Genomic DNA, 13,670 nt, shown 5'->3' on the forward strand with positions numbered 1-13,670 from the left:
ATCTATTAAAAGTTCATTATATCAATGAATTTAAAGTCAATAAATGTCATTCATTGATATTATGAATAACATTTTTTTCAGTGTATATATAACATCAAGTTAATTAGCTTTATTGATATATGTATGACTCATTACATAATGGATGCCTTTATCATTCTTTTATTTTTTATTTTTCATTTTTTTAATCATGTAACGTGAATTCTGTTAGCACTCTTTAGTTCTTTAATAATTTTATCTGTTTTTGCAGTGTGTGCGTTGTGGAGCTTCGGTGAGACCGTTCCTTGCGATCAGTGCGGACGGGAGTGTGCCGACATATGCGGCACCCGGCAATTTCGCGCTTGTTGCTTCAACAATATGCGGAAGAGACATTCCGACTTCTTTGGCTTGAAATTTTGGATGAGACCGCGGAGATATGCGCTTCACTTTTATCCTGACTACGACGCTTAATCATAGCGCTATACACATCTAACACAATTATGGAGAATCCCACGATATAAAGCTAGTTACTGTGCTCAATGTTATATTTACTACCCATGCACATCGTTCAATTAAAGTCGCATAATGTCGCCTTTATTTTTCCTGCAACTTCTGTCCCTTCTCTTCCCTTTGATAATACGCTTGTTGATGCCAAAAATTAAAGATATTATCCAGCAGCAAGATATTCGAATATGATTCTTTGTGTATAATACAAAAATCTCTTGCACCTGATTTTATATATAGGGTTTTACTTACAAGCGATTCTCGATTAGTTAACTTCAATGAAGAAGTCTGTGGAAGGGGAATCGAGTGAAGATATGCATATTAATAATATACGCACATATATAAAATAAAAAGTATTTTTATTTTACAAAAATATAAAATTATATATTTTTGAATTTGTACGTTTTTTTGTCAAGCTGTGCTTATACCTCAGATAGATTTATATTAAATATTAATAAATATATAACATCAACTTTGGTTTTGTTATACTGTTACAAATTTCTGGAATTTAAGTATAATTTGTAAGGAAACCTTGTGGTCAGGTAACTGAAAAGTAATGAACTAAAAACTAAACAGTAGTCTTAAATGTAATGAATGTTGTATTAAATTTCATATACAAGTACACAAATATACTTTTCAGTTACAGATACATTAAATTTAATGTAATGTCACGAAATTAAATTCAACTTGTGTAATATAAAAATATATTAAATTTCATGTTATTTTTAAGTGTGTGTAAAATATGTACTATTGTCAAAATTTCGTTGATTAAATCGTGATTAAATCATACAATGTTAAAAAAAAGCAGGTACATAAAAAATTTAATGTTGTCAAAAAAAATGAAGTTATAAATAACTAAATTTAATGTTTACTTACATTAAATTTTATGCAAATCTACATAAAATTTAATAAAAAATGTACTAAACTTCGTAAAATTTTATGAAAAGTACACAAAGATTTGCACACAATTAAACTATTCTATTGCAATTAAAATTATGCACAGCTTGATTTTCATTGTCCAAATAATAAAATAGTAGCTATTATTCTATAATTGAATCTATTATGTAGACAATTTTCTTTCTAATATCATTTTCTATAATATTATTTCTGTTTTCTTCGCATTTTTGATTTTTTAGAGCTCTTTCCTTGATTAGTATTTACGTGTTTACGTTTTATTGCTGTGGATCCATCGTTTGGTGGAAGACTGCTGCTACTATTACTCACAAAAGTCTCCCGATTTATTACTTCTATATAATAAAAAATAAGTGGCATGTATTAATCATAAAAGAAAATTTATTCTGTATATACATAGATACATCGTACATATATGTATACATCCGCGTGCGCGCACACACACACAACACACGTATGTATACATAGATATATACATAAAAGAGAAAAATGACATCGCTGTAATCGGTGCGTACCTCCAATATCTTCCGTGTCATTATTTGATAAAAATTTATTTTTTACATTATTGTTCGAAGTAACTTCGATATTTTGTGTCAGTCTTGAGTTATCTGTATCTGAGTCATCAATCTCCGAATCATCAATCTCTTCATTCAGCATTAAGGTATTAATTTTTTCGTTAGTAATGTTATCATACTCTTCGGACATAATTTTTTTAATCAGCTGTTGCCCGATAGATGAATTACTGTAAAATATAACATTTGTTATACAAAGCTAATTATAATATTAATACATTCGCGACCGACGGTTGTCTGAACGCCACATGTAATTTTTAAAAATCTATAGTTGAATATACTGCAAGAATCTGCTATTTAAATTTGTGTGAATATAAAAAATATTGTTTCTCGATATAATGCTTATAATCATTTATTTAAAATAAAAAAAAATTAAATATTACAAACGCATACTGAAAAAGTATGGATGAAAAATTACTAGCAATATTAAAATCGATAGAATTGCTTAAACTAATTAAATATATTTTTTGAAAACAAATATAATGAATTTACTACAATTTAAAATTTAATATTTTTACAGATTAGTTGTATGTCGTTATATAAGTTGTAGTTGAGTAAATGAGAATGAGTTATGAAAGTATTGAGTATCATCTGTGTGACATACATATACATTATAAGTAGAAGTAAAGCTGATAGTAATTTGAAAAGACATGTACAAGGAACAAAGTTCTAGTCATTATAAAATATATAAAATATATATAAATCGTGAACATGAAAGGACTGATAGCACGAGTGGCTTCAAGCCTAGGGTGGTCGACTTATGATCTGAAGATCCACCGAGTTCGATTCCACCCGTGCTCAACAAATATGTTTTTCACATGGGGATCATCACTCCAATCTAGTTTCTGATTACTAACATTCAGCTAAAAAATTTTAAATGACATAGGACTACGTAACCGGCATTCAACTAAAGAATTTGAAATAACAGGAGTATGTTACCAGTCTAAAAAAAAATACAAATAATTTCAAACTTACTGTGACAAATCCCTGTCTTCCCAGTCCACACACAGCCACGATTTTAAGTTGTGTGGTAGGCTTTGATCATTTGGAAGCCAGGGTTTTGCACCTACATATTGAAACTGTGGTGTAAATCGATACAGCTCATCGTACCAGAAGCAACATTTCGAGAGTATATCTCTCGTATGAAACCTATTCAAATATAACATAAATATATATCTCCGTTCGTGTAAAAGAGAATAATGTTAACTTTAATGAATTGTTTATAGGGACATTACCAAATTCTGCATACAGTAGCCAAAGCTACTAAAGCAACGTTCCACGCATGACCCAATTTTATTCTGGATATAAAATAATGCGAGGCGATCCACGATATACTTTCTATTCTGGTCATGAGCTTTCCAAAGCCTTGTGTTCTCGCAAGCACATACTCCAGATTTTGCCTACTAGGTAAACTATACATCCTGTCTCTCATTTGAATGAGAGATTTCAAAGTCACGTAATCATTCTTCAGACACATTCTGTAACAGTTGTCCAATGCTTTGCCCAACCTGACCATGGACATGAAGCCTTTGTCATTTCGAAATTTATTTTTCATTCGATAAATTAAGCGGTTTAGGACTGCAACGTTTCTATGTAAATCATCCATTGATTCAAAATCATGGATCACTGCGCTTAATGTCTTTTTAAATCGAGATACATCAACACCTAAAAACAAAAACAAACAGTTACTTATATATGTATATTTTTGCAATCACTTTATTGTTACAAGCTGTATTAGAAAGAAGTTTTATGGTAGGCAACAAATATATTAGCGCTCTCTCTCTCTCTCTCTCTCTCTCTCTCTCTCTCTCTCTCTCTCTCTCATAAATACTTCCTTCTTGATTAGTTTTTTTTAATATAATACTCAAATGTAAATATTCATATCTACTAAAAAAAAAAGATAATTATTTAGAAGACACGAATTCGACGCATTTTCATTTGAAAATATATAAACGAGATAAAAAAATATATACCAGTCCTTTTAGCATCTGGTGGCTTGACTTGCCATATTGTATACGGCGGTCGCTCCAAAGTAACCTGATTCCAAAATGCCATCATTTTTACAAGTTTCAATAATATAATTACGTTATACACGTGAAATGTGTACAATACAACCACGTGGCGCAATTACAAAACAACAATTCTAACCACAATCGCAGACGAGAAGCTAAGAGCGAGTTTACAATAAAAGCGTAGAAGATCGTGGAGAATTGACGCGTTCAGCAGACTCAACTGTTGTGGAGCAGAGGCTCTATTCTTGAAAAGAAACGTATGTCGTATACGAAAGTCTAGGGAAATGCTACAATATGCGTTACATATACTATAGTATTTTCCTAGACTTTCGTATACGTTTCTTTTCAAGAATAGAGCCCCAAATCCGTGAGCATTCGCTGCTATCGGTGTTTTCTTCTAGATCATTCAATAGCAGCAAACGCTCATGGGGGTGATCCCGATTGATCACGGCTCGATTGGACAACCACCAATCACAGCGACCAAGTGCCTAGGAGCTTTGTAGTCTCAAGCGCTGTGAGTGGCTCGTGTCCAATTGAGCCGTGTCCAACTGGGTGCCACCCCAGCGCTTTGACACCGAATGCTGATTGGTGAAAAACGGGTGATGAGGGTAAATTTTACCCCCACAACCGACTTTTCACCACCAATCTGCGTTCGATGTCAAAGCGCTGTTGCCAGTATGAGGATCCGGGCTAACCTCTCTGAAACCTCCAAAATCAGCTATCACTATGACTACATTTACACGGCACCCTTAATCGAGTTTAATAACATCCATAGTTATGAAAACTGACCAATCACAATCATTCCATTCTCCCGACGAAAAGCTATGATTGGCCAATTTCATAACTACGGATGTATTAAACCCGATTACCCCGGATCTACAATAGGTGTTTTAAGCCTTAAGCCGTAAGAAATTGACCAATTACAGTCGAATCCGAGAAGAATAAGCGACTGTGATTCGTTTCTTATGGTTTAAGGCATAAAACCCTATTGTAGATCCGGACTTAAGGTATATCCACACAAACTTGCATAGCCGCATAAACGTATGCATAAAGAAAATTATCCAATCACATTTTATGTACGACTTTAAAAGAGAACTGCAATTGGATAATTTTCTTTATGTATATGTTTATGCGGCTATGCAAGTTTGTGTGGATATACCCTTAAGCGTGCCGTGTAGCAGAAGTCATTAGGTCTGTTCTTTTTGGCTGAACTTTTGCACCAGTTCATCTTTCTTCCTTTTCTCTCCAGGAAGAAAGAAGAGGAAGAAAGATGAACTGGTACAATAGTTCAGCCAAAAAGAACAGGCCTTATGATCCATTCACAACAGCCGGAGCCATCTTTTCGAAAACGGACCGAACTAATTTGTACTTTCAATAATTATTTTCTACTTGCGCGGTGACCGCTTTAACGTCTTGTAACTTTGTCAATTTTGCGAATATCGTCATAATTTTTGAACTGCATGAGTACTCTTGAAATGTGAAACTTTAAAAAAATATAAAAAAAAAATCGATTTAAACGGAATAAATGTAATCATACATATATTTAAAAAAATTATTTTATTCTACATAGATTCTTCATATGCCTCAGCAATAATTTTACTACAAATGTAACAACGTATTACGTGAGTATCTCCTGCTCCCTTTAATTTTATTATATAGAACGCGTGAATATCTCGTACCCTTGCACCACATTAACCATGTAGGTAATCCGTCTTACGTTTTGTATTTAGTGCTAAATGGGATCCAATAATTCGAAATGCGGATATAAGATACAGTTATAATTTATAAATTTACATTTACAAGGCTTATAATATAATTTTAATATTAAAATAATCCTTACGCATATTAAAAAGAAAAAAGAAAAAGAAAAAAAACGCTGTTGAATTTCGAGCCGGTTACAATGTACAATGATCAATGCTGTCGATCACTTAAAAAGTTTTAAAACGCATTAGATATTTTATTTTAAAAATCGATTGTACAATTTTAATATCTCATGTACAGAAACTGAATCAGGTAGGCTGGCAAGAAGCTTATCGCATCAATTATTCTTCTTGGCAGTCTCTTTAAAAGAAAGTGGCTGCTCGTTAAATCGAATAATTATCGTGATATCGTGTAAACAGTAACGATATAATTGCGATAAGTGCCCTGTAATTATACAAGATGTGTTTCTGTACGTAAATTCAAAGTGTTATCCTATTTTATTTTACTTAAACTAGAATATAAGCTAGAGCTTCCACAATCGTAAATAAGGAAATAAGTCGAATTATATCATAATTAATAATAATAATGAGACCTACAACAATAAATTACGTAAATGAATAAATATGTATCAAAATATACGAATATGAAACAGGTTCATCCACATTGTAATAAAAAGATTTTTTCCTGTTGGACAAAAAATACAACTTTGGCTCTTTGTGTACGCCAGATGAAAGAAATGCTGTCAGGTGTGTGCATAACATATCGATCAAGATGAAGTTAAGTCAAGCATCGTGTTGGTGTCTTCTAACGCTGGCAATGGTAACTCATTCTTCTCCTCTTCGATTCTAGCATCCGACATCTTTAGGAACTTGATTACCTTCTCAGTAGCGGCGATTCCGCAACTACTCACTTCGTTCTGAAACAAATACGCGTGATAAACATTACAACGTATTTTTTCAAACCAAATGGGATATTTCTCGAATGGATGCTTACCGATGCCGTCAGATTCATAAAGTTGAAGAACTTTTGAAGTACAGATACCATAGTGGCGAAGTTCTTGTCTGGTAGTCTACTTCGTACTAGCGACTCGTACTCCTATACAATAGAAAAAAGATTTAATAAGAAAAAAAGAACTATGCTTAGTCCCTGGATGTAAATTATTAGACATGTAACAGGTAGATTAATAATACTTTTTACTTATATAATCGCGTTTGAAGTTTTTTACCTTGTTATCCATTATTAAGTATCCAAGTAACAGTACTACATATGCTCCGATTAGTGTATGCTCCATATGTCGTCCAGCTTTCTGTAACACTGTAAAATAATAATCTTACGGTTATATTTTAATAAAAAATCACAAATGCATCTGAGCATTTCATGAAACATACAAATTAATTTTAAAAAACATAAACATATTGGATTTTTTCTTAAAAAAAAATTTTAAAAGTTTCTGTCGATTATTTCTAACATTAAATATCTCGATATAAGTAACAATTTCATTTTTTTAGACAAATTATATCGCGTAATACTATAATTTTATTCGACAATTTCTTGAAAGAATCCACTTCTTCAAAGAAAGTCGTTAAAAATTGATTTGTTCAAGCAATGATTATTCTATGCATTATTATTAATAAACTTTAAGTAAAATTAGATATCAAGATAGATACGTATGCATGCACATACAAGTAAACATTATACAAACATTTCGTAACGGTCTCTTCGATAAATTCTTCCTGAGATTTAGAGGTGCTCGATACTCTTTCTGTTTGCTCAGAATCTTTCTTTCCGTCTAAGATCGCGTCCGTTTTCTGTTCCTCGGCCCGAGCGAGTTCCTCTTGCTTGTAAAATAAATCGATCAGAGACGCTACGCCGCTTTCTTCCGCTGAAAGTACGCAATTATAAAAACAAAGGTCTTGTATTCCCACAATCCACTACATTAAAGAAGTGTAAAAATCAGGTATACTTTACCGTCGAAAATATTTTCTAATGACGGAGGTGCCTTCGAGTCAATAAGAAGTTGCTTGTTGTCGTCGCACTGCTCTACTAAATTTATCAACAGAATTAATGCCAACATCATCATATCAAACCGTTTTTCTTCTGGGAGTGATTCAGGCACGCGTAATAAAAGAAATAAACTACAATCCAAAACGCCAACCTGTGCGCCAACTGATCTGCTGCCGAAGGCTGTGTAAAAAAAATACGTATGTTTTGGAACGAATAACTATGAATGCACTAATAATATCAAAAGAAAATCTTACATTGTCTATTAAATCGATGAGTAAGATTGATGAGAACTTTAATAATTGCAAAAAGACATTCTCTAACAACAGCACCAGTAGAACTTTTATCGCTTGGATCAGTTGTTGGATAAACAGGAATCTCCTGTCCACATAAGTGATATAAACTAGCTAACGTGCTTACTAATACTCCATTCTCATACTTTAATAAATATGCCTGATTCTCTTCGTTCATATGTGTTACCTAAAAAAAAAAGTCGCAATGTTCAGCCACTCTTCATTACTCATTCTTCTTTGTAATATGGCGCGCATACGGGGGGGGGGGGGAGGGAGGAGGAACAAAAGAAAAAAAGCACTTACATTTTCTAAGACGCGTAAACATCTGTCAACTTTACGTAATTTGTCTAATAAAGGATCTGTCCAACCAGATCTTAAAACATTCTGGCTGTTAATATGACGGTGACATTCTCGGATTGTCTTTACAATATGTTCCAAGCCACCTAGTCCTCGTAATTCTTCTTTGAACCATTCTCCAGCGCGTTTTGATGTAAGACTCAAAAGTGTTTCCATAGCGAGCTGACCAACCTGTTAAAAACAGTGTATATTACGAATTACTCGGAAATAGAAATAAACTTATATAAATATAAACGCATACAGGAATAAATATTAATGCAGAGAAAGCGTATCGAAAATTACTTACGGTGATATTATCTAAATTTAGATGCTTAGCATGTCCTTGAGCTTGTATATCGGCACATAACTGACGTACTTTTTCTTTATTTTTCAGTAATTCAGCATGACTGAGACCACAATCATCAAGAGCATCCTTATGGCTGGCATCAGATTCTAATAGACTTAACATCAATTCCAAACAATCGCGATCAAGATCCATAGCAAGACGATCTTGACTTAATACAAACATTACTGTAGCTGTGCATAGACCAAGACTCTACAAATAATAATAATAATATCAACATACAATTATTATATATATACTAAAAAGTTAATTTAATAAGGAAAGCACTTAATGTAATATGTAATATGTATGGATATATAGAAATGAATAGAACTTTGTCATGTGCGAAAGTTTATACCTGATCTTTAGTTGCATCATGAAGAGCTTTAAAAAACTTGGCAACAGTTCCATGAGCACGCACGTGCATACGAAATGCAGGAGCCATACACTTGCTTGCTAATCGTATGGCTGAAAGGCAACGAGTAGCATTTGGATTATTTTCTCTCAAAGTATCCAAGATATACTCCACATCGTCATTAAACTCCTGGAATTCTCCACTTTCTTGTATCTGATGGGCTTTCTTTACGTTCTTCACTACAGTATAAAACTGCAACGCAAAATAAAGGCTAAATAAATGTGTTGAATCAAAATAAATCGCATGTATTACAACGCATTTTCATATTTATAATTTGTTGTCTTATATAACTGGAAATGAGAATAATTCTACTTATAAATTCATAACATAAAAAATTCGTGGAAGTCTTATTAACAAAAGCTATGTATTATAATAGATCTTCCAAGGAAACAATCAATATTCCACAATATAATAATTGTATATTGTCAATAGTATACTCACTCCTTTAACTTTTTTGCCACAGCGAACGCTCGTGACCGCATCGGCTTCGTCCTCGAAATCCACATCGGTCGTAGGATAAGTCACAACCCTCGTCAACTGTGAAGGTTCAAACTCTTCCTCATATGCCACCGGTCCAGCGTTGCTGGAACCGGATGCAGTGGTCGGCGTGCTGTTGCCAGTGTTAGGTGTATCCGTAGCAGTGGATTCCTTATCACTGTCACACCATTTGTGCTTGTACAACGCTCGCCTCTTGTTACCATTCGTCGCGCCCGTCGAACGGCTCTTAAAGATACTGCCTTTCTTAGCGGCGGGCTTGGTCGACGAGATACTAGTCAACGGTGGGTCCGAGGTCTGTAATTCCGAAACCGTGCTCGTCACGTGCAGTGGTATTTCACTCTCGGCGTTTCCACTAGCACCTTCACTATCACTGCTTGAAAACCAATCCTGATCCACCAAGGTCTTGGCTGCAATCTCGACGGTGGCGATGGTGTCGGTTGTTCCACGGGTCAGTAGCTCCGGTTCCAATTCAGGATCAAGTTCTGCTTCTGGTTCAGCCTCGAATTGTTGCGCAATCGTGACGGGTTCGGTCACAGCTTCATTGACCGGGATATCTATAGAGCAATGTTGTTCAATTTGATTTACGATGCTCTCTGATGTTGTGTCTTCTGTATTCTCCGTATTGTCATTGTCATTGTCATCGGTACCGGTGGCCAATGTCGGTGGTGCTACTGGTGATAATGGTGATGATGGTGGTGAGGGTGATGGTGATGGTGGTGATGGTGATGGTGGTGATGGTGATGGTGCTGGTGGTGGTTGTGGTCTCGTGTCGGAATCACTTGATAATATATCGATCAGCTCTTGAGTTGTAGTTGGCAGTGGCTGATCGCGTCCGATCAACGGCTCGATCGTCGGTTTCGAGGAATACGTTGAGCTGCAGTCAGTCTTAACGATGTCGTAATGGGAGATAAGTGTATTATTGGAATCCGTCACCGATTTTCTCAGCGTCAAGGAGAGGCCGGAACCATGGGAGTTGGAAGTAATCGGCGTTGTCGACGGCGTCACGACGGAAGTCATCGCCGTTGGGTCCAAGTGCAGATTCTTAGCGCGACTACGTGTTGTCCGTCGCATATCCGAATTATCCAACGGGATTGACACGGTGGAGACAACAGGTTGATGTGCACGTAAGGATCTATGGTCGGACTTGAGCGACGTTTCCGTATTGAAGGTCTTACGTTCGATGTCCACCTTCGAAGGACTAGCGAGGGGAGTAGAAATTCTATAGGTGTCAGGTTCGAGATCCTGAGTGTCCTGATGCACGTCCCCGCAAACCAATCGCGCCGTACCTTTGCATATTCTCAGTACGATCGGCGGTTTGCTCTCCTCCCGATTGGGAGTGTCGGGCGTACCGGTGCTATCTAAACTTTCTACTACTTTCTTAATTGAAGCATGTGACACTTTTGTTACAGCCTGTTGCTGCTGCTGCTGCTGCTGCTGCTGCTGTTGCTGTTGCTGCTGTTGCTGCTGCTGCTGCTGCTGTGGGGGTTGCTTCGGGGCGCGAGCCCTCCCATATTGCGAATCAGGTACTTGTCTGTAGATTGCCACATCCTGGCGAGATTCTTCGATCACAGGCGGGACATTTCGGCTCTTGAAGAATTTCTTCGGCTTAACGACCGCGGATTCCGATTTGTTGTCCGGGTCAGTTTCGAAAGAAAATGGATCCTTTCCAGGATTCACGCGATTCTGATTCCCATAATCGAGTTTCATTCTCTTTGCGCCAAAAGTATTATGTATATCATCTCTCCTCCCTGAAAATGGAATAATTCTGCAATGCTGAACATGACGTTTTACAGAAATATATTACACGTCGACGAAGACTGAAGATAGGTTGTTAAATAATTTAAACAGTATTTTAAATATATCATCAGATATCTCGAGATTGATCAGTATTCTCGAGATTGATGATGCTTCTAGATAAAGAAACGTTTCAATTAACAGAAAGGGACTTTTACATATATAATTATCTATTCATTTATATATAACACAACAAAATAAAATATTTATGCATAAATGCTGTATAAAGTACAGGATAATTTCATAGTTTATGTAATATTGTGTTTATGTAATATTATTCTATTAAATTTCCAAATGTTAAATTCTATTGAACAGAACCATATGGTATCACTGCAATTAAATATTGACATTATATCATTGAGGTAAAATCAGTTTGATTATGCCAGCCTCTAAAAATAAATCTTATCAATTTAAATCACCTTTACTTTACAAGAATAGATTACAGTCATTACTCTCAGCGTTAAAAAGTGATTCTTTAAAATTTATGACTGTAAGAAAAATATAATTTCTGTTTATTTGTACCAATATTAACTTTAATCTCAATTTAATTTATTTTTACCTTTTTCTATAATCCTTAGAATTAAAAAAATTAAAATAAAAATTAAATCAAGATTAAAGTTAATCTATATATTGGTAGAAATGAACCCAATTTTATTATGTTTATCAACATTACGCATTAGTGAATATATTTTAATTTTCACTCGATAAATATTCTTGCTGAATGAGTACATATCTAAGAAAGGAATATTGGCCATAACGACGATAAATATTTGTATATGAAACTTTCTTTTATATTTCTTTATCCATTGTAAAAAAAAATTTAATCTCAATGCCATCACTATTTTAAGACACAAAAAATGTATGTACAATATAATTAATAAGTTTATGAATGTGTTACTCTCTTTTTATCATAAACACAGCAATTTATTTTGATATTTAATGCATTATTAACTATATTTCTACCAATATAGATTAACTTTAATTTCAGTTCAATTACTCTTAATCCTTGTTTAATTCTTAGAATTAGAAAAAGATAAAGAATCAGTTAAATCAAGATTAGAATTAAACTACATTGTGATAGAAATAGATATTATTCTCAGAATCAGAAAGAGGTGAAGTTAGTTGAACCAAGATTAAAATTAAATTACATTAGTAGAAACACAGAGGGATATATTTCAATGTATAAAGTTGGCCAGCAACGTGGCCAACGTATAATATGCCACAATTGTATTGTTTACAAAATACGTTTCCCTCCGTCATAACAGCCATCGATCACCATGTAAAAAGTAACTTCCAAAAGTGCTGTTGTAGCAGCAATCACCACATCCATCTAACGTAAACATAGAGCGATAAAGTGTTTGTATTTTTACCGTTGATATTCGTGCTCCTGATAGAAGTAAAAGATGTTATGCCCCATTTGCCGACGGTGCCCGCGGACTTGGCTGCGGACGGGCGATTGCTGTTCTCGCGGAAGAGCTTGTCGAATTGAATGCTGCTGGATGTTACACTGCTGACCTTGCGGCTGTAGGACTTGGTGTAACTGCGGGACGTCATTGTGCGCGCGTCTGGTGGATCCTCTTCGGCATCGCAGGATGATACAGGCGATAATGACGCAATCTATCCTCGTGCCCGTCGGTGACGAGCGGCTGCGCACCGCGCGCGCTCACGACGTGGATGTCGCGGCCTCCGGAGCATCCGAAGCGCGACCGTCGACCGTCCGCCGCTTCCTGTCCACCGGGTGCGTGTCGTATCGACGGCAGCCGGCAGCGAGCAGCCGAAATTTCGACCGAATTCAGCTGCGGCGGATGGCGGTATCCCGCGGCGGTGCGATAACGTGCACCGAAACAAACGCCATATTACGAGCTACTCCTGGCTACTCCGACTCTGACGCGCACGAGACGGAGACGGAGACGGAGACGGGGAGCCTCTCTCATTCGCTCTCCCTCTCGTACGCTTTGTTTGCACGTTCGCTCGCTCACTCTCTCGCTCGTTCGCTTGTTTGTTCCGTTCGCGCGCGACGCCGAGATGATAAATTCGATTAGCGATCGGAACGATCCCGGTCGGGCGCTGTGCCGCGCGACCGCGGTACTCCACTACTTCTCGGCACTGCTCGGCACTTACTGTTAATGCCTCTACCGCTTTCTTCGTCGTACTCGTCGTCGCTAAACTCCACTGTCGTTCTTTCTCCGCTCTTTGTCCACCACTCGGCTACCATTAATTTCTGAGACTCGTGGGGATTATTAATCATCAACATAGATCTTGAGCCATCTGCCGATTTTTTTCGTTTCAGGATTTAGATACACGTATATAGAG

General features: G+C 36.0%; 3 protein-coding genes across 3 annotated transcripts in view; 1 reads left to right on the forward strand and 2 right to left on the reverse strand.

The window, feature by feature from the left end:
• Nucleotides 1–733, forward strand: part of LOC108759063 (uncharacterized) — a 5,412-nt gene extending 4,679 nt beyond the window's left edge. Inside the window, exon 3 of the mRNA XM_018504343.1 lies at nt 248–733. Coding sequence (XP_018359845.1) covers nt 248–447 — 200 coding nt within the window. The 3' untranslated portion in view covers nt 448–733. The remainder of the gene's footprint in view (nt 1–247) is intronic.
• Nucleotides 734–1,581: 848 nt separating this feature from the next.
• Nucleotides 1,582–4,120, reverse strand: LOC108759061 (uncharacterized). The gene is made up of 5 exons (XM_018504341.1): nt 3,938–4,120; nt 3,200–3,629; nt 2,940–3,113; nt 1,908–2,134; nt 1,582–1,727 (listed from the first exon to the last, which is right to left on the reverse strand). Exons 1-5 carry the CDS (start codon nt 4,020–4,022, stop codon nt 1,582–1,584), a joined length of 1,062 nt encoding a protein of 353 aa, XP_018359843.1. The 5' UTR covers nt 4,023–4,120.
• Nucleotides 4,121–5,818: 1,698 nt separating this feature from the next.
• wapl (cohesin release factor wings apart-like) lies at nt 5,819–13,591 on the reverse strand. The gene is made up of 11 exons (XM_018504340.1): nt 12,728–13,591; nt 9,507–11,311; nt 9,009–9,257; nt 8,615–8,863; nt 8,275–8,499; nt 7,936–8,158; nt 7,646–7,861; nt 7,380–7,559; nt 6,903–6,991; nt 6,671–6,772; nt 5,819–6,593 (listed from the first exon to the last, which is right to left on the reverse strand). The coding sequence occupies exons 1-11, from the start codon at nt 12,909–12,911 to the stop codon at nt 6,444–6,446; spliced, it is 3,672 nt and encodes a 1,223-aa protein (XP_018359842.1). The 5' UTR covers nt 12,912–13,591; the 3' UTR covers nt 5,819–6,443.
• Between the last annotated feature and the right edge of the window lie 79 nt (nt 13,592–13,670).

The sequence above is a fragment of the Trachymyrmex cornetzi genome, unplaced genomic scaffold (assembly GCF_001594075.2).
Source record: "Trachymyrmex cornetzi isolate Tcor2-1 unplaced genomic scaffold, Tcor1.1 scaffold166, whole genome shotgun sequence".
Taxonomy (NCBI): Eukaryota; Metazoa; Arthropoda; class Insecta; order Hymenoptera; family Formicidae; genus Trachymyrmex; species Trachymyrmex cornetzi.